This window comes from Anticarsia gemmatalis, chromosome 29, assembly GCF_050436995.1.
Source record: "Anticarsia gemmatalis isolate Benzon Research Colony breed Stoneville strain chromosome 29, ilAntGemm2 primary, whole genome shotgun sequence".
Lineage (NCBI taxonomy): Eukaryota > Metazoa > Arthropoda > Insecta > Lepidoptera > Erebidae > Anticarsia > Anticarsia gemmatalis.
In genome coordinates this window covers 492,783-515,235 of record NC_134773.1, presented here as the reverse complement: position 1 = coordinate 515,235, position 22,453 = coordinate 492,783, and the positions used below count along the sequence as shown (strand labels likewise).

General features: G+C 38.6%; 1 protein-coding gene across 1 annotated transcript; it reads right to left on the bottom strand.

Moving 5' to 3' along the window:
- Nucleotides 1–10: 10 nt before the first annotated feature.
- Nucleotides 11–22,122, bottom strand: Prp3 (pre-mRNA processing factor 3). The gene is made up of 14 exons (XM_076133088.1): nt 21,748–22,122; nt 20,797–21,097; nt 19,689–19,875; nt 18,793–18,876; nt 17,522–17,643; nt 16,604–16,795; nt 14,791–14,918; nt 13,819–14,003; nt 5,596–5,743; nt 4,785–4,938; nt 4,301–4,356; nt 3,431–3,580; nt 1,123–1,255; nt 11–147 (listed from the first exon to the last, which is right to left on the bottom strand). The coding sequence occupies exons 1-14, from the start codon at nt 21,873–21,875 to the stop codon at nt 46–48; spliced, it is 2,070 nt and encodes a 689-aa protein (XP_075989203.1). The 5' UTR covers nt 21,876–22,122; the 3' UTR covers nt 11–45.
- Between the last annotated feature and the right edge of the window lie 331 nt (nt 22,123–22,453).

Genomic DNA, 22,453 nt, shown 5'->3' with positions numbered 1-22,453 from the left:
ACTCAGTATATACGAATAGCTATTTATTAGACGTACACCGAAGCCCTAGGCCTCCTCCGTGGCTCCGCCGCTGTAGGCGAGGTCCCAGTAGTGCTCCACGTGGTGCTTTTGGAAGTATTCCCGTGCCATCTTCTCTGTCGGCGTCACCTGAAAAACAAGGATGAAGATATGAGCATTAAAGAATAAAGATTTATTTATCAAATCCATACTAATATTATAAAAGCGAAAGTAACTCTGTCTGTTACTCAATCACGCCTAAAGTACTGAACCCATTTGCATGAAATTTGGTATTGAGATATTTTGATACCCGAGAAAGGACATAGGCTACTTTTTACCTCGGGAAAGTGACGCATTCGCGGAAAATGGCGGACGAAGTCGCGTGTAAAAGGTCTTATAAATAAACATAAGTTTGTTGACTCAACAGTCTAAAACAAAGTCTTAAAAATATTTCGACTTAACTTATTTACAAAAAGAAGTATGTTCTAAATTTGTTGGTAAAATGTTTAAAAAAATGTAAATAAAATTAAAATTAATCAATCAATTAATAATTAATTTAATCAATTCTAAATGGTAATCTGCATTGATGATTGTGTTCAATAACTTAGTAGAGAGTGTTGTACGCGCAGTTCGCGGCTGGAGGTATACAACATACAGAATGTAGAACATCAGTGACTCGACTTATACAGCTGACGGTGACCTGTTTCATACACATACTTTATTTTGGAAATACACTGAATTATTAATTATCTCTATAAATTTTATTACACATATCAAGGCTCTCTGCTAAGTCTTCTTATCGTATGGTTAGTGGTCAACCTAGTGTCAAAGTTGTTCAAATCCGAACGGCCTTCGACAATCTTAACGACTGTTATCTTAGTAGACAACAGCCGGGACCGACTTTTTACGTGCCCTCCGAAGCACGAAGACGCCCAGTTCAAATACCACTATGCGGTCACCCATCTATAGAATGACCGCGCCAATTGTTGCTTAACCCACAGATCGTTTACCGACCGGTGAGCGCAACTGGCTATGGGCGCCTATAAAATGTTCATAAGTTAAGCACTAACACACATTTCGGTGATAAGGCGCGGGGAAGTGGGATAGAACAAAAGTCCCTCTGACCTTAAACTTCATGTCTCCAAAGACCCTCTGTTTGACGGAGCCCTCCCACACCAGGTGGCACGTGTTGGGCACCTCGTTGCCGAGGGAGTCCTTGATCAAGTCCTCCTCCCACTTGATACGGTGCAGCATCAGTCTGAAACGATAGAACAATCATTATGATAAGTACAAGGGTTATGCATAATCCATACTAATATTATAAATGCGAAAGTAACTCTGTCTGTCTGTCGTCTTCGTGAGGAAAAACTAGCAAGAGACGTCTTCAAGTGAGGAAAAACTACCATGAGACGTCTTCATGAGAGGAAAAACTACCAAGTGACGTCATCAAGTGAGGAAAAACTACCATGAGACGTCTTCATGAGAGGAAAAACTACCATGAGACGTCTTCATGAGAGGAAAAACTACCAAGTGACGTCATCAAGTGAGGAAAAACTACCATGAGACGTCTTCATGAGAGGAAAAACTACCATGAGACGTCTTCATCACGTCTTCGAGTGAGGAAAAACTACTAAGAGACGTCTTCACGAGAGGAAAAACTACCAAGAGACGTCTTCACGAGAGGAAAAACTACCAAGAGACGTCGTCATGAGAGGAAAAACTACCAAGAGACGTCTCCGTCACGTCTTCATGTGAGGAAAAACTACCAAGAGACGTCGTCATAAGAGGAAAAACTACCAAGAGACGTCTTCATGAGAGGAAAAACTACCATAAGACGTTTTCATGAGAGGAAAAACTACCAAGAGACGTCTTCATGAGAGGAAAAACTACCAAGAGACGTCTTCATGAGAGGAAAAACTACCATAAGACGTTTTCATGAGAGGAAAAACTACCAAGAGACGTCTTCATGAGAGGAAAAACTACCAAGAGACGTCTTCATGAGAGGAAAAACTGCCATGAGACGTCTTCATGAGAGGAAAAACTACCAAGAGACGTCTTCATGAGAGGAAAAACTACCGAGAGACGTCTTCAAGTGAGGAAAAACTACCATAAGACGTTTTCATGAGAGGAAAAACTACCAAGAGACGTCTTCATGAGAGGAAAAACTACCAAGAGACGTCTTCATGAGAGGAAAAACTGCCATGAGACGTCTTCATGAGAGGAAAAACTACCAAGAGACGTCTTCATGAGAGGAAAAACTACCAAGAGACGTCTTCATGAGAGGAAAAACTACCAAGAGACGTCTTCATGAGAGGAAAAACTGCCATGAGACGTCTTCATGAGAGGAAAACTACCAAGAGACGTCTTCATGAGAGGAAAAACTACCATGAGACGTCTTCATGAGAGGAAAAACTGCCATGAGACGTCTTCATGAGAGGAAAAACTACCAAGAGACGTCTTCATGAGAGGAAAAACTACCAAGAGACGTCTTCATGAGAGGAAAAACTACCATGAAATGTCTTCATGAGAGGAAAAACTACCATGAGATGTCTTCATGAGAGGAAAAACTACCATGAGATGTCTTCATGAGAGGAAAAACTACCAAGAGACGTCTTCATGAGAGGAAAAACTACCATGAGACGTCTTCATGAGAGGAAAAACTACCATGAAACGTCTTCAAGTGAGGAAAAACTACCATGAGACGTCTTCAAGTAAAGAAAAACTACCATGAGACGTCTTCATGAGAGGAAAAACTACCAAGAGACGTCTTCATGAGAGGAAAAACTACCAAGAGACGTCTTCATGAGAGGAAAAACTACCAAGAGACGTTTTCATGTGAGGAAAAACTATGAATCTAATATAATATGAATCCACCACGCTGACCAAGTGCGGAGACTTTGCATACCTTCAAGAACTGTTCTAAACAACTCTCACGCATGCAAGGTTGCATCACGATGTTTTCCTTCACCGTTGTAACAAGTGACAATTATTTCTAACTAGCTGACCCGCGCAACTTCGCTTGCGTCATATAAGAGAGAATGGGTCATAATTTTCCCCGTTTTTGTAACATTTTTTACTGGTACTCTGCTCCTTTTGATCGTAGCGTGATGATATATAGCCTATAGCCTTCCTCAATTAATGGGCTATCTAACACTGAAAGAATTTTTCAAATCGGACCAGTAGTTCCTGAGATTAGCGCGTTCAAACAAACAAACAAACTCTTCAGCTTTATAATATTAGTATAGATATACACATAACTTCTAAAAGTCATACGTGTGTTCAGTGTTGTTGGGTTCGAACCTGCAACCACTTGGGAGGTAACAACTTATACCACTCGGCTAGTTTCTAATACACACATCACTTGGAAAAGTCATTGGTGAGTTGCGTCGGGTTGCGTGAGAGGTACCTACACATACCCTGCTTAGTTGCTCACCTCTTATATTTAGCGTGTTGTTTAGGCCCTCCCTCAACAACAACGACGCAGCACCCGCGGTGAAGCACTACGGCGCCCGTCATGTGTAATTGCTGAGCGTTCGCCTCCACCTTGAACTTAGCCGACGCGCACTCAAATAGATCTGTTATTCTGAAAGTTACAGAAAATATCATTAAATGTATGCACGTTTGAGTGCGGTTTTGAAACATGATTGTGAAGGGACAAGGTTTAGATGGGATCGATGGGATCAAAATTCCCACGGGATAAAATTTTACTATACCTTGGCGAAGTGGGGCCAGTCCGCTAGTAAATAATATAAATATAAATCTATCTATTATATAAATAAAATTACTGTCCAGATATTCGTCTTATCTCTACGCAAAATATTACCGAAATCGATTCAGCAGGGTTGCTTAAAACCAGATATTAATACTCGTTACTTTTGTGGATAATTTTAATGCAATCTAGTTCACAGAGAGTTTATAACTTAGATTAATACACATATTTGGTACCCTGAGAATTCGAAAAATATTTTTAAAATGTGACCTCTCTCCTGTCGAGATAAGTTTTTAATATAGGTACTTCTAACACAGAAGTTATTAAATAAATTTAACCCATTAATGTCCCACTGCTGGGCAAGAGTAATGCGGGAATGAGGGAAGGGTTACGCCTTGAGTCCACCACGCTGACAAGTGCGTGTTGGGGACTTTGCATACCTTCAAAAACTGTTCTAAAGAACTCTCAGGTATAAGAGGTTGCATCACGATGTTTTCCTTCACCGTTGGAACAAGTGATCAATATTTCTACTACTGCTTACTACTGTATTACTACTACTTACTTATAAATAAATTATTAATATAAATTAAGTACCTGTATATAGCTACATTTACACCCATAGTTGTATCTTCCCGTATTTTCCTGTCCACCTGAAAACAAAAGATATCTATTAATATACATACATATTCATTAAATTACACCTTCTTCCCATAGGAGTAGGCAGAGACCAGAGAACGCCTTATGTATTAATATTAGGTCGGGGAAAAAGTCTTTTCACATTATAGTATGTATGAACTTGTAATAAAATCTCTTTGACTTCAAGAATCACAAATGAGTACACGGTTCATTAGGTTTCTTTCAGTGAGCTCGTGAGGTACCCAAATATCGAGCTTTTTTGTGTAGAGAAAAGATTTTATTACAAGTTCATACATACTATAATGTGAAAAGACTTTTTTCCCGACCTAATATTATAAAATAAAGTGTCCTCGTTGTGTCGGTCTGTCTGCGAAAAACTCGCCATTTCTGAGGAAAGGTTTTAGTGAATAATTTGTTTGGCAGATTTTAATATTTTTCTTACCTTTTCCCTCTTTTGTTCTTTAGTTAGAGCCCTGGCTTTGTTTGCCTCGAGGTGAGTTTTCTGTCGTTTGGCGATCTGCTCGCGGACCTTCGCCTCAATGGCTGTGGGGTCCTGCACTGCCTCCGTGCCGAGAGCACGCATTAGGTTCGATATCCTGGTTAAGACATTTAGAATAAGAGTAAATTAGTCTATACTAATACTAGCTGACCCGGCGAACTTCGTACCACCTTAAATATGCAAAATTAAATGTCTATTTTTCAATATTTCTGAGAGATTTTCTTAATATTTTTTTCCGTAAAAACCTTCTCCTAATAATAACAAATACAACTCAAAAAGAATTAGTAAAATTGGTCCAGCCATTATAAAGCTGAAGAGTTTGTTTGTTTGTTTGTACGCCCTTATCTCAGAAACTACTGGTCTGATTTGAAAAATTCTATCAGTGTTAGAAAGCTCATTTATCGAGGTAGGCTATAGGCTATATCATCACGCTACGACCAATAGGGGCAGAGTATCTGTGATGTTACAAAAAATGGGGAAATTCATGACCATTTTTGGAAATTTCCTTCCCGAAGAAGGTAAAATTCCATGCAGGCGAAACCACGGGCTGAAATCTAGGAATTAATAAGTATATTTATGCTATAACTACAATAAACGACTGTTTTCATAATTGACACTTAACATCCAAAGCACGGAAATGCTCGTCTCAAACTAAGCGGTCACCCATCTAAGGAAAGACCTATCAACGGCTCCTTAACCCACAGATCGTTTACCGACCGGTGAGCATAATTAGCTATAGAATCTACTGTCTTACCTAAGTTTCGGTTCGGGCGGGGCTTCAAGCCCAAGCCGCACTTTCTCCTGCTCCTCCTTCCAAGCCTCCCGGCGGCTTTGACGGCGTAGCTTCTTACGTTCCTTCTTGGTTAGGAACACGGGCATGTATGTGGGCTTGAGCGGCTCGGCTAAAACAAAAAAGGGCTTATAACGACTCACACTCACACACACGCATTAAGAATTGCTCTTGTGTCGCGAGGACTTTTACAAACATACAAACAACGGTCACAAAGTACAACCAGGCCCCGATCAATTATTAGTGGATCATTGGAATCGAACCCACGACCTCCCGACGCAATAGTATTGGCGTGGCGACCTAAACCACTGCGCCACGGAGGCAGTCAGAGTCTTTCATCCAACTATGTTGTGGTCGGCTTCCAGTCTCACCGGATGCAGCTAAATACTAGTATTTTACATGCAGCGACTGTCTATCTGACCTTCACAACACAGTTACCTGGGTTATAACACGATACTAAGTAACACTGCTTGTCAGACTTTCAAGCTACTGACTACTGTTAACGACTATCAAAGATATTTAAAAATGACAACCGGGGCCCACAATTTAACGTGCCTTCCGAAACACAGAGGAACTCGGTATGTATAAGATGGTCACCTATCCACAGAAAAACCTAGCAATTTATTTATTTACAATAATTTATTTATTTAAAACCGTATAAAAATCGGTTCAGTAATTTACAAGTTAATCGGAGAAACATATATGTACAGCAATGTCATTCTTCTGAAAGGTAATGATGTTATTTATATTCTTAGAAGAGATAATATAATAATTAACATTATAAATAAAATATAATCTTTTATTACAAAACTAAATATGGTTTTATTATTATTCTAAGAAGTCATTTATATTTATAAATCGTACTAAAGTCCACGAAATGAGACTTTGCATTCCTTCAAGAGCTGTGTTAAACAACTGTCAGACATGTCATTCATCACGATGTTTTCCTTCACCGTTATACACTATTAAATTCGTGGTTGATTGCATAGCTCAGTGATTAAAGTGGTCGTCACACCACGACCATTGTGTCGAAAGGTTTCTGGGTTCGATTCCCACACGGAACAATTATTTGTGCTATCCACAAATTGTTGTTTCGGGTCTGGTTGTACTTTGTGTCCGTTGTTTGTATGTTTGTAAAAGTCCCCGCGACACAGGAGCAATACTTAATGCGGGAGATGTATTTTTAAAATAGAAAATACGTTACGTGGTGTTCTTTGGTCTCTGCCTACCCCTATGGAAGGGAGGCTTAAAATAGAAAAATATTTATTGTTTTGTCAAAATATACTATCAATTCAAGGTAAAGATAAGTAATTTAAATTTGTTTATACATAAAAATACATAGATAAGGGAGTTTGATTGTAATAATTGTGTAGAACTTATGATAAACTTTGACTCTTATTATTGTATCGTAAAACTATGATATCACGCAGTTTTGCTTACATACTATTCGTTTTAAAAGTATATTTTATCGTATGGTTAGTGGTCAACCTAGTGTCAAAGTTGTTCAAGCCGCCCGAGAGGCCTTTGACATTGCTTAACGACTGTTATCTTAATTGACAACAACCGGGACCGACTTTTTACGTGCCCTCCGAAGCACAGAGACGCTCAGTTCAAATACCACTATGCGGTCACCCATCTATGGAATGACCGCGCCAACGGTTGCGTAACCCAGACATCGTTTACCGTCCGGTGAGAACAACTGGCTATGAGGTATATGAGTTTAAACGCTATTGAATAGATAAACTACCGCTAAATTGAGGCACCTCAGAAACGATTAACGACTTATCTTAATTGACAACAACTTTTTACAAAAACAACAATACAGTACAATGATGCGAACTCAAGACCTCCCGGTCTAAAGTCCGCTGTATTAACCACTGGGCTACCGTCTCTTCTTAATTAATTTAGAATTCCAAGCAGACTAAGATAATTTACACAAGGATATAAATAATAATTAATTCTTGTTATTGTAAAGATGTACAATTATACGTAATTTTGCGGTTAATATGACAAATCTTAAACGAGTTAGTTTTTGCACCCGACTTCCCTCGATTTTCCGACTGTTCCAAGTTTTCTTATCGTATGGTTAGTGGTCAACCTAGTGTCAAAGTTGTTCAAGCCCGAAAACTCTTTGACGTGGCTTAACGACTGTTATCTTAGTAGACAACAACCGGGAATGACTTTCAAGTAATATGTAAATCCTACTAATATTGTTATATAGATGTATTTCATAAGTATTGCATAATTTTTTTATACTTTTCTTGAGGTGACCTTAATCGTCATGGACATAATATTTAATTGTTAATTTATTATCTCTCAAGCCCCCTATTTTATAAGTATTTATATTAATTTAGAATATACTAATTCCCGGTTTCTGAGTACATTTAATTTAAAAAATACATGTCAACTAAAAACAGGATTGTATAGCCTTTTGTCAACAAATTGTCACTTATGTTTTGTCGTATGGTTAGTGGTCAACCTAGTGTCAAAGTCGTTCAAACCTCAAGGTCTTTAAAGTGGCTTAACCACTGTTATCTTAAAAGACAACAACCGGGACCGACTTTCAACGTGGCCTCCGAAGCACGGAGACGCCCAGTTCAAATACTATGCGGTCATCCATCTATGGAATAACCGTGCCAAAGTTTGCTTAAATGACTAAAAGTTAAAGTTTGCGCAAACAAACAAAATTTAACATTGTGATGTCACAGTTCAAGGAAATATATTTGTCGCATAATAAATAGTTGTACAAACATACATAGAAACTATTATTATATACAGCATTACGTCATTCTTACGAGTTGGCGATAACACCTCTTTAGAACAGTCGATCCTAACTGCGTGTACGAATAACATATAATTTAAATATATAATATATTAGAACTGAGTTATATGGTCACTGACCAGTGTAGTGTCAAACAGTGTACAAGTCAGTGTCTAAATTGTTTTAAAAATCTTTAAAAAATGTCATCATAGATACAAAAATTAGGCTGGATTTTGTTTATAGTGTGTTGTGTACAATACACAGGTACACTCTATTCCTTCACTCTCATAGTCCGGTCTGACGGATAACCGACACGACCAGTGAGAGGTCAGACGCAGAACCAGCCAACGGTGCAGGACTTTGTTTATAGTGTCCAAGTGTGTGTACAATACTCAGGTACACTCTCTATAACATCACTCTCATAGCCCGGTGTGACAGTAGACCAGTGAGAGGTCTGACGGAACACCAGCAAGACTTTGTTGATAGTGTGTTGTGTACAATACACAGATACACTCTGTATTACATCACTCTCATAGTGCGCTGTGACGAACACCACCAGTGAGAGGTCACAAGCAGGACCATAGGCGACACGTGCTTTCTGAAGCACGAAGATCTACAATCTCAACTTCCTAACTTCACTAAGCATCACTTAAAAGAAAATTTCTGGAAAAAATATTGAGCTGATTTGGGATTGGAACCTGAAACCTCTGCGCGGCAGTTGAAGACATTGTTATCATGCTAAATTGATAAATTTTAAAATAGTTTTATCGTATGGTTAGTGAACCTAGTGTCAAAGTGGTACGTTTGTCGTGAACTGTTGTTATAAACAACAACGGTGACTTGTATCACGGAGACGCTCAGCTGAAACACTGCACCTACATCTATGTAATGTACAAGTTAACACACTGAGCGTTTACCGACCTGTGAGAGTGAGTGATAGAGTGTATTTTGAAAACGTTTTTTAAACGTATATTTTGAAGTGATAATAACCATTTTTAAATGAAGTTTTTGTGCAAAGTAAAGATTATTTTTTATGTGACTATTTGAAAAAAACTATAGACTTATAATTAAGAAGATATTTTGAAAACATATACTACATATAATCACGGCTTCTTCCCATAGAGGTAGGCAGAGATCAAGGAACGTCACTTGGTACGATCCTTACAAACTTCCCTTGCTTCATTCACATACATACATGTTGTTATACAGGAAAATATCAAACCATATTTTGAAATAACCTAGCCTATTTTTTTATCTTCTATTCGTATATATTATTAACAAAAATCTAGGCCTTAAATGTCATGTATTGCGTAAAGATTTAAGCATTTTTTTTGTAGAACAATTAATGTTATATAATAATTGAAGTCGATTTTTTTAAATTTAATTTTCTATATAGTATTAGATTAGATAGATATTATAGATTAGAATATTTCTAATTTGCTATATAGAACTTAACTTAAAGATTTTGACAGATATCATACATAATCTAGGAGACAACTTAAACGATACTTATTCAACCGACCAAGAATCTCATATAGACAAGTATTTAAAATCATTCATTAATACGAATGAATGTCTTTTAAATAAAATTTTATGTTTATCCCGACTTAAAATAATAAAAAAATCTTTTTCTTTATAATTTTGATAAAATTAATCAGAAATCATGGTACTACTATTTTTAATCATCGGTTTAATTAATATATTCGGTAAAACTAATAATTACGGTATCGATACGAACGATCCGGAATTAACAGACATTCGTGTTAGAAGAGAAATTAATAATTATTATTTACCAAACGAAAATAATAATAATCCGTTTTTAAATAATAATCACATAATAATACCAAAAAAAGATATTAATAACGATTTATCTACATATAAAAATAATTATAATCCATTTTTTAAGAATAATAATATAAAACAATCAAAAAAGAAAATTAATAATGATTTTCCGAAATATAATAACAAAAATAATCAATTTCTAACTAACAATCACATAATAAAACCAGAGAAGGGCATTTATATAAATAATTTACGTAAAAATAAAAATAATAATCCATTATTAATAAATAATAATAAAAGAACCAAAAGGCAATTAGCATTACTACCATTTTCCAAAAACACCACACCAAAATATAATTATAATAAATTCCAGAATAATAATGGAAAACTGGATTGGAATTTCGTTACCCAAAATAATGGAATGAGAAATAATATAACTGCAAATTATAATTGGAGAAATAATTATACATGGAACAGTGTCACTAATACGCCTAAAACTATTTATAATTATTCGGGAAATTATTGGAATACTGGGTTTAATAATAATTTCAATAGTACTAATAATAATTTCGACTCCTATTCCAACTTTTATAACCCATATAATAATAGTAACTGGGGTACGAATACTAGATTCTTTACTTCGAATAATAATTCCGGATTTTCGAATAATAATAACGGTTTTTATACCAATTTTAATAGTACCGGTTTTTATAATCAATTCAATAGTACCGGTAATAATTGGGTTTCAAATACGGGTATAAACGGATATAATTACACCGTGTCTTTACCCGGATATAGAAATTTTACTTACCCGTCTCAATACACAATAATGCCCAGATTCAATAACACAGGTTTTGGTTACTATAACACCATATACCCGGGTTATAACACAACCGGTTATAACTTACAAACACCAAAATATACGGATCCAAACGCAGTACCGATATACAACTATCAAGACCCGACTAAAAGCAATTTTAGCGGATATTACGGAATAACAACACCCGGATATAATTACAACGTAACACCGAAACCTTACGCACCCGGGTCTTTACCAATACCGGAATTTAAACCTGAAAATAAGACTTCACATTGGTACGACGTGATTTTGAAACCTTTCCGGTCGAGTAGTACTGGGGACAAGCAACCGGTTAATCCTGTTAACCCGGGTAATCCGGGTAAACCGGGTAAACGGCGTAATAGGACAACCACTACACCGTTGCCCAATATGGCTTGTATAATATGTATAGATGCTGGATGCCCGGCCAACCAGAAGAGAGTAGCCGGGATATGCGTGGACGAGGATTATGAATACGACTATTAGGAAATTTACTGTAGAATGTACTATAAATATATGCGATAGACTAACCCCCGGTTTCTGGGGCACATTTAGCGGTAGTTTATCTATTCAATAGCGTTTATAATCATATATACATGATTGTTTTTGCTAAACCGATATTGATGCATTTAGGTACAAGACAGTTGAAAGAATGGATAAAACAACAACGGCAAAATATGTGTAGATGAACCCGAACGGCATAAGCCGAACAAGTGAGTCAAGTCGGTTTTGTTGTTCGATAATAATAATGTCCTCCTAGCCGATATACGGCTACGTCGGTCAGTTTCATTGAAACTGGCCATCTGTGCAGGACTTTGTTTATAGTGTCCAAGTGTGTGCACAATACACAGGTACACTCTCTATTCCATCACTCTCATAGTTTGGTGGGACGTATAACCGACACGACCAGAGAGAGGTCAGGCGCAGGACCGACGGCTTTACGTGCTCTCCGAGGCACGGAGGTCTTCGACCTCAACTTCCCAACTCCGGGCATCTCTAAGAAATTCTCAACAGAAAATCTCAGAAAAGACTTTTTGGCTCGACCCAGGATTCGAACCCGAGACCTCTCGCACCGCAGTCGCATATACTACCGACCGCGCTATACTAACTATATATAACTATGTATTAGCTGCCATTGATATAAGAGTTTAAAATTACAACTAGAATTTAATATAGATTTAAGCTTTGTAATATAAAATTAATATAATTTCACAACTAAATCGTGTTTTTATTGACAACTCCCTCATAAAATCCATACTTACTATCCATACTAATATTATAAATGCGAAAGTGACTCTGTCTGTCTGTTACTCAATCACGCCTAAACTACTGAACCAATTTGCATGAAATTTGGTATGGAGATATTTTGATACCCGAGAAAGGACATAGGCTGCTTTTTACCCCGGGAAAATGACGCATTCCCATGGGAAAATTCAGGTGGCGGACGAAGTCGCGGGTAAAAGCTAGGAATACATACATTCATCAATACATACAATAACATCACGTTTTCTTCCCATAGAGGTAGGCAGAGACCAGAGAACGTCACTTGGTACGATCCTTACAAACTTCCCTTGCTTCATTCACATACATACATGTTGTCCACGAGGACGAAGTCGCGGGCAGAAGATAACTTTTTTTTATAACCCATTACTGTCCCACTGCAGGGCAAGGGTCTCCTCCCAAACGGTGGAGGGGTTAGGCCTTGAGTCCACCACGCTGGCCATGTGCGGGTTGGGGGCTTTGCATGCCCTCAATGAATGTATTAAACAAATTTTAGGCATGTAAGGTTTCACGAGGTTTTCCTTCACCATTGAAGCATGTGATATATAATTAATAATTATTTCTAATACACACTAGAAGTAAGTAAAGTTATAAAACTATTAGGTCGTCGAAAAAGTCTTTTCGCATTATAGTATGTATGAACTTGTAATAAAATCTCTTCGGCTTCAAGAATCACAAATGAGTACACGGTTCATTAGGTTTCTTTCAGTGAGCTCGTGAGGTACCCAAATATCGAGCTTTTTTGTGTAGAGAAAAGATTTTATTACAAGTTCATACATACTATAATGCGAAAAGACTTTTTCCCCGACCTAATATATAACTACGCGGTAAGACTACTGGGAACTGCCCAATTATCTATACTAATATTATAATCTATACTAATATTATATAAAGCTGAAGAGTTTGTTTGTTTGAACGCGCTAATCTCAGGAACTACTGGTCCGATTTGAAAAATTCTTTTATTGTTAGATAGCCTCTTTGTTGAGGAAGGCTATAGGCTATATATCATCACGCTACGAACAATAGGAGCAGAGTACCAGTGAAAAATGTTACAAAAACGGGGAAAAATTTCACCCATTCTCTCTTATTGGACGCAAGCGAAGTTGCGCGGGTCAGCTAGTATAAAAATATGTGTGTTTTTGCTGTTTGAGCAGTGGTAGCCGTGTGGTACAAGTGATAGAAAAACACATTGGCTTTTCCGAGTGCTGTGTGTATAGTAAAATTTGCTACACATATTCGATTCGGCATTGATCTGCCTAGACGCTCAGTAAACCCGGATATGTCATTGTGTAGATGAATGTTCGAGAAAAATGACGCACAACATCGCAGCGCCTGAATGTTTAAACCGAATTGTGACGATCGGACCCGACATTTCGACCATATTAGACTAGGCTTGGTCACGAATGGACTGATGTAGTAACAGTTGCTAAGTCTAATAATGATGAAAAAAGGGAACTTTTTTTTAAGTAATAAAGCGTGACCGGAGTCGCGCGAGTCAGCTAGCAAATAAATAAATAAAACTTACTTGGTGGTCTTAGCTGTTGAGGATGTTCCACCAGGTTGGTGATAGCGTCTTCATTGAGGTTGTCCACAATGTCATCAGCGCCGGTGTTGCAAGCGTCCACCCGCTGGGAGTCGCTGCGATCGTCCGACGTGGACGGACGCTTGGCCTCTCGTTCTTCTGGCGTCATTAGGATTACGCTGTCCCACCTAAGAGGGAAGAAGAGGTTTGTTTGACACAGGGTCACAACGGAAACGGTTTTTTTCTAACCCATATCTGTCCCACTGCTTGGCAAGGGTCTACTTTCGAACGAGGGAGAGGTCAGGCCTTGAGTCCAAACGGGCCAAGCGAGGGTTAAGGTTATAGTACTGGTTGGGGACCTTAAACTTTTGTAGTGTAAAATCTAAATCTGATTATTTATTTTTTAAAGCCAAATGCTGACACTTATAATAGTGAATAATACAGAGAGTAAATTTACCGCCAGTTAGGAAGGTAGTGTTCGGTAGTGTTGGTAGCAGCTCCTTACATCATCAATGATTTATACCTAATAGGAATATTGTTAAAACCATTTGGCGATTAAAAAGAGTGGCCAGGAGTTTGTTGGCAGCTCTTCTCATTGGCCGTACCTTCCGAACTGGCGGTAAATTCACTCTCTGTATCATTGACTGTCATAAGTGTCAGCATCTGACATTTTTTTTTAACGCGTTACGGTCCCAATGCAGGGCAAGGGTCTCCTCCCATAATGAGGGCGAGGTTAGTTGAGTCCACCACGAAGCCAAAGTACGGGTTGGGGACTTCGCATACTTTCAATAAACGCATTAAACAAATTTTATGCATGCAAGGTTTCCTCACGATGTCTTTCTTTACCTTTAGAACAAATGATAATTATTTCTAATACACACATAACTTGGAAAAGTCATTGGTGTGTTGCCTCGGGTTCCGTCAACCACTTGCATGACAACTTAACCATTTAATTTATGACGTATGGCTACTTACCACTCAATATCTGGCACCCGGTCGGAGTTAGGCGCATCGGCCGCTAGCATGGCCAGTTTAGTGGCCGAAGATATGCCAGTCTTGCGAGCTATCTGCGATATCTCACTTTGAAGTTTTTCCAATTGTGCCTGGAAATACGAATAAAGATAGGTTTATAGTGTTAATGAATAAGAGGGTTAGATTAGAAAAAGTTAATAATAATAATGTCCTCCTAGCCGATATACGGCTACGGCGGTCAGTTTAATTGAAACTGGCCATCTGTGCAGGACTTTGTTTATAGTGTCCAAGTGTGTGCACAATACACAGGTGCACTCTCTATTCCATCACTCTCATAGTTTGGTGGGACGGATAACCGACACGACCAGTGAGAGGTCAGGCGCAGGACCGACGGCTTTACGTGCTCTCCGAGGCACGGAAAATAAAAATATATGAAGTTATGATAGGTTTATAAAGTGTTTTGTTTCTTTCACTCCTTAGCGAAAGGAAAAAGAGAAAACATGTTATAGCAGCTTTTTAACTAAGATAGGTTTATAGTGTGTTTATGAATAAGAGGGTTAGGTTAGAAATAGTTAAGGGCCTTTAGTAAGATGTCAAGTAATTTCAGGAGATAAGAAGTAATAATTTTTAGTGAAATGAAATTATATTTTTGTACGATCTTAATTTCAGCAAGTTGTAATATAAGATGTGACACAATTTTCAGGAAAATTTAGTAACACTAGTAAGTTTTGACATAATTTTCAAGAAGATTTTAGTAATTTAAGTAAGTCTAGTAATTTTAGTAAGTTGCGAAAAAACATTTTTCAAGAAATATTTAGTAATTTTAGTAAGATGTGACATAATTTTCAGGAATTTTTAATTATTTCAATAAGATGGCCAATCAACATCGTAGACAGTCATCACAGTCAGTGTCGGTAATAGTCAAAGTCGGTATTAGTCAAAGTCGATAATAGTCAAAGTAGATATTAGTCAAAGTCGGTATTAGTCAAAGTCGGTATTAGTCAAAGGCGGTATTAGTCAAAGTCGGTATTAGTCAAAGTCGGTATTAGTCAAAGGCGGTATTAGTCAAAGTTGGTAGTAGTCAAAGTCGGTATTAGTCAAAGTCGGTATTAGTCAAAGTTGGTAGTAGTCAAAGTCGGTATTAGTCAAAGTAGATAATAGTCAAAGTATATAATAGACAAACTCGGTATTAGTCAAAGTCGGTATTAGTCAAAGTCAGTCATGCAGTCAGCCCATGATGACTATGATGACGGCCTATAACTGACTGACTATCTTACTGTAATAATGGTATGGTATGGGGTCACTGGTGTCAAATATGGGGTCACTGGTGTCAAGTATGGGGTCATTGGTGTCAAATATGGGGTCACCGGTGTCAAGTATGGGGTCACTGGTGTCAAGTATGGGGTCACTGGTGTCAAGTATGGGGTCACTGGTGTCAAGTATGGGGTCACTGGTGTCAAGTATGGGGTCACTGGTGTCAAGTATGGGGTCACTGGTGTCAAGTATGGGGTCACTGGTGTCAAGTATGGGGTCACTGGTGTCAAGTATGGGGTCACTGGTGTCAAGTATGGGGTCACTGGTGTCAAGTATGGGGTCAATTATGTCCAGTGTGGGGTCAATTTTGTGCAGTGTGAGATCATTAATAACCAGTACGAGTAATGTTGATATCCTGTATGTGGTCATAGCTGTCTCGTATGAGGTGACATAGATCGTTATAGTTTCTGGTTTATGTCTTAGGCTCTCATTTGAGTCTTACGAGGTCTTATAAAAAGCCGTATGGGGTCACGTTCGGGGTCAGGTGGGGTCAAAGTCTCACCTTCATCCGGAACCGCTCAGCCATCTGCGTGAACTTGCCAGGCTCGTGGAAGCGCAGCGCGCGCTTGGCTCGAACCGCCGGCTTGAGGGCTAAGCGCTCGTCCTGCCATGGCGCTTGGATGCTGGGCTCCGTGCTGGCTGCGCCGGATAACTGCGCGCGGAACTCCTCGCGACGTTTCGCGCGGATGTTTGCCTGGGAGATGAAAAGTTTTTAGGATATGAAATAAATGGTTTAGAAAAGGGTTTAAATAAATATAAAAATAATGTTAATTATACTCGAAGGGTTTATAAACAAACAATTAGCCGCATTAACACACGCTCTATCGCACGTTCTTAGGAGCGTACAGGATTGCGCGAAAGCCAGCGCGGTCTTTCACGTGCGATTGTTGTTTCATGCGCGATACAGTGTGTGTAAAGGTGGATTTGTCATTAAATTTCCGCACTACATCGAGCTTCTATTGACAATACTGCTCCTCTCCCCCCCCCCCCTCCTAGCCAGGTTTTCATACAATTAAGAGGGGCGTCTTGTCTTGTCTTTACTGAAATGAGGAGGAAGGAATCTCCAATGTGCTCCCTTCCTACTTAAATTCTTTATTCGTCCTCTATTTTAACATCCATACTAATATTATAAATGCGAAAGTAACTCTGTCTGTCTGTTTGTCTGTCTGTCTGCTACTCAATCACGCCTAAACTACTGAACCAATTTGCATGAAATTTGATATGGAGATATTTTGATACCCGAGAAAGGACATAGGCTATACATCATCACGCTACGACCAAAAGGAGCAGAGTACCAGTAATTAATGTTACAAAAAAGGGGAAAAATTTCACCCATTCTCTCTTATTGGACGCAAGCGAAGTTGCGCGCGCCAGCTAGTATTATTATATACTCAGAAAGAACATAGTAAAACTAACTTACTTTAAGCGTAGGAGCGACATGTGTAAGCTGTACTCGTTTCCCGCTGGTGTCCACCGTGCGACCTTCGCGGTCCAGGATCAGGGGAGCAGGTCCTGAACCCACCGTGCTGGTCAGTGCTCCACCTAGGAACACAGAGAATAATATAAACGGTAAGACCGACACCACCATGCACGACCGGGAAATAGAACCCGAGACTCATGATCAGCAATTGGGTACAATACCGGCGGCGCCGCAGATACAGTCTGATAAAATTGTTTTTAATACAATATCAACAATAAAGGATGAGGATTTTTTGTTTCATATAAAAAAAAAACAACTCCCGCACTTAGACTTGCTCTTGTGTCGCGGGGACTTTTACAAAATTAAGATCAATATTATTTATTAATTTAGGTCGAATGCTGACACTTATGATAGTCAATGATACAGAGAGTGAATTTACCGCCAGTTCGGAAGGTACGGCCAATGAGAAGAGCTGGTAAGAAATACAAACTACACTACAAACTTAGTTTACAACAGCCGCACGGATCGATCTCTGAGGTTAAGCTACGCTTGCCGAGGTTGTTCCGTGGATGGGTGACCATCCTAAACATATCGAGTTTCTCCGTGTTTCGGAAGGCACGTTAAATTGTGGGTCCCGGCTGTCATTTTCGAAGATCTTTGACAGTCGTTAACAGTAGTCAGAAGCTTGAAAGTCTGACAACCAGTCTTACCGAAGGGTATCGTGTTAATACCTAAGTAACTGGGTTGTGGAGGTCTGATAGGCAGTCGCTCCATGTAAAACACTGGTATTCAGCTGCATCCGGTGAGACTGGAAGCCGACTCCAACATAGTTTGGAACAAAGGCTAAGCGAATATATATAAACATACAAACAACGGACACAAAGTACAACCAGACACTAAACAACTATCTGTGGATCGCACACATTATTATTTCGTGTGGGAATCGAACTCACGGCCTCTCGACGCACAGGTAGGGGCGTGGCGCCACGAAGGATGTGTTTTATAATATTAATCGAGGCGCCCATAGCCAGTTGCGCTCACCGGTCGCAACCCTTGGCGCGGTCATTCCATAGATAGGCGACCGCATAGTGGTATATGAACTGAGCGTCTCCGTGTTTCAGAGGGCACGTAAAATGTCGGTCCCGGTTGTTGTCAATTAAGATAGCAGTCGTTAAGCCACGTCAAAGGCCTTCGGGCGGCTTGAACAACTTTAACACTAGGTCGAGCACTAACCATACGATTAGTAGTAGTAGTTTATTTATAATACTGACCAGCTAGTTTCCTTTGTATCCTGGCTTGCAGTTCAGCTATCTTGCGCTGCTTCTCCAGCTCCTCTTGACTCAGGGTGTTGGCCGCTGTGGAACACATAATCAAAATCAAAATCAAATCATTTATTCATATAGGTCAAATGTTGACACTTATGATAGTCAATGATACAGAGAGTGAATTTACCGCCAGTTCGGAAGGTAGGGCCAATGAGAAGAGCTGGCAAGAAACTCCAGGCCACTCTTTTCAATCGCCAATTAATTTTAACAATCTTTCTATTAGGTATAAATCTTTGATGATGTAAGGAGCCGCTACCAACACTACCGAACACACATAGGTATAATTTAATAAATTAAATCAATATAAAGGTGCTAATAACATAACAAGTGTATTGGAAGCATGATGGGAGCATAGCATTATAAATAGTACATAATAACGTAACATTATAAATATCCCACTAATATTATAAATGCGAAAGTTTGTGAGTATGTATGGATGTTTGTAACTCTTCCACACAAATACTACTGATTCGATTACGATGAAATTTGGTATATACGTAGCTGAAGACCCAGAATAACACATAGGCTTTTTATCCCGGAGTTCCCGAGGGATCGGGTTTTATACGGGAAGGGTTTCCACGCGGACATAGTCGTGGGCGGCCTCTAGTTCATCAATCCAAACTAATATTATAAATGCGAAAGTAACTCTGTCTGCCTGTTACTAAATCACGCCTAAACTACTGAACCAATTTGCATGAAATTTGGTATGGAGATATTTTGATACCCGAGAAAGGACATAGGCTACTTTTTGTCCAGGGAAAATGACGCATTCCCATGAGAAAATTCAGGTGGCGGAGGAAGTCGCCGCCTCTAGTTCATCAATAAAACATAGTTTAACTCACCAGGTCTTGAGTACAGCACCGGTTTTATCACACTAGGAGGTGGTATACTGCTCTGGACCTGTAGTTTGAGCTGCTGCGCGGTGGCGGCCGCGGCGCTCACTCCTGAACTCTTCGACTCACCCCCCTTCATCGCGAGGAGGGCGCGTTTGCGCTCCTCTATCTCTTTCTGAGCGTTGGCCATCATTAGCTGTGAAGAAAATATAATTTAAGTTCATTATTTTTCTTTTTTTTTTGACAACTCCCGCACTAAGAATTGCTCTTGTGTCGCGGGGACTTTCACAAACATACAAACAACGGACACAAAGCACAACCAGATCCGGAACAATTATTTGTGGATCGCAACAAATAATTGCTCCGTGTGGGAATTGAACCCACGACCTCCCGACGCAGTGGCATCGGCATGGCCACCTGAACCAGTTGGTTATTTATTATTGTTATTCAATCATCTCAGGTTTGGGCCATTTGGACCATGTAACCACTATAGTAAAGTCGGCCTTGCGACTATGTGACTATGGCACAAAGATCTTTATTCGAGTCTCAGGTCAACCAAAAATATACTCCTGAGATTTTATCTTTAAATGATAAGTGTGGAACCAGGTTTATAGATCTCTATATCTCAGAGCGAAAGCAAAAGCCATCAGTTCTGATCCTAGCCTCTTTTTGATCAAGGCAGTTATCCTTCACAATGAGCTATGAGAGTAAGGGAATAGAGTGTACCCACATATTGTGCACAGATTTGGACACTATAAAAAAACTCTTGTTGTTTTTCGTGATAAATTTGATCCCACCAGCCTATTGAGAACAAATCATCAAAAATCTAAACACTTTAAAGCCCCACTCAAGTATCAAACCCAAGATCTCATACTCACACACATACACTACTAATCTGACCATTAGATTAGATTAACAGTTACATTTCATTTTTTTTTTTTAAATACTACTCCCGCACTAAGAATTGCTCTTGTGTCTTAGACTTTTACAAACATACAAACAACAGAATCGAGCCCACGACCTCCCGTCGCAGTGGCATCGGCGTGACGACCTAAACCACTGCGCCACAGAGGTAGTAATAAAAATAAAAATAAATAAAACAATCCAAAAATTTTACCTTAATCCTATCCGCACTCAACACAGCCATTTTGGACCCAACTGTCTCCCCCTCCATAGCCTGAACCTCTACTCCATTCTTCTTCTCCTCTTTCCGGTCCTCTTTCCCCTCTTCCTTACTCTCCTCATGACGGGACCTCTTAACATCTTTATCCCGGTCACCACTTTCATGTTTACGTTTAGAAGATTTTGATGACGATATCAATTCTTGCGCTAGTGCGATAATTTTGTCAGCCAACTTGCTTGCTTTCTTGGAGTCGATGTGAGAGGATATTTTGTCGATTATTTTTCTACGTTCATAGCTGGAAAGATAGTTTGGTAGTTAGAATTTCGGTTGGTCAATTTTGAAATGCTTAAGATAATCTAGATAAATATCCGCTTTAATCATGTGAATATTAAGAATACAAGTCAATGATAATTAAAATGTGAGTAAATTTTTTATCGTTTAGGTGACCTATTCCTGTATAATACTTTTTTCAGGAACAAGATTGCTTGCTTACTTAGTGTAACAGTAATACTAAACTTTTAGAACTAACTCGAGCCACAATATTCTGGTGAACTGCCTAGGCAATGGCTATAATGTGGGTAGTACAATGTTTTATCTGTCTGAGCCTTCTTTTTCCGGTAGCATAAGAATTCATTGAAATTTTATAGGGTACCCTGGAAATTGTGCCTAAACAGTTCAGCAGGGTTAATCACAAGCTTCCTTTTACAATAACTGCCTTAATAGCTTAGTAGATACGTCTATAAAATAAAAGCCTTAATATAAGGTCAAATGAATAATTGAATATCTATTGATGACTTTTATTGGTCCATTCTGACTATTTTACTTAATATATCTACATTATAAAAAGCTGAAAGTATAGTAAGGAGACTAAATATTAGGTTTATTAGTTAAATAGCAGTGTAGATAACCAAATTAACATGTATTTTTGACTTTTTTCCAACTTACCCACTAGTCAAACATGAAGATACTGTAGTAAGTAAGGAACTGTCTGATTTTCCAATAGTTCTGTATATAGCGCGGTCCAGCGAAGACCTAAGGTCTTCTACTTCCCGCCTGGACAGTTGTAGAGCCATGATAACACCAGATAATCACGAAAAACCGATAACTAAGCTACAGATACACACTTTTTAGGTTATGTTTGTAATCTCTAAACGAAAACTAAGTTTTCACACAGGAAATAACACTTTAATCGTAAAATTGGTTCTAATTTGAATATTATTCCTATTATTTTACATTTTAATTAGATTTATTTGAAATACTACGAAAATAATTGATACAATGCACTGACGTAAACAACGAGCATAGAGAACGGTGTTGCAGAGTTTAGTTCCAGTTATCTCGCATTTCTAATAATTTGCATCAAATCTTTTATAGCGTCTTAGTCTCAGAGAATACTTTACAAAATTATACGTGTTGAGTGTAAAAGAGATTATTATGGTTATTAGATGAATTATTTTCAATCAAACCGCAATCTTCGATTTAACAAGTTATCAATAAGCTGTAGATTTTTTCCCAATGGTATACTTATGTCTACTGCCTATGAAAACGTCTCTATTCACGCATGAATTTAATTTGAAATGTTTTATTATTTGCGTTAATAGCAAGGGAATTATATATTGTACTTGTTACTTAATCTAAGTGGTAAAAAATA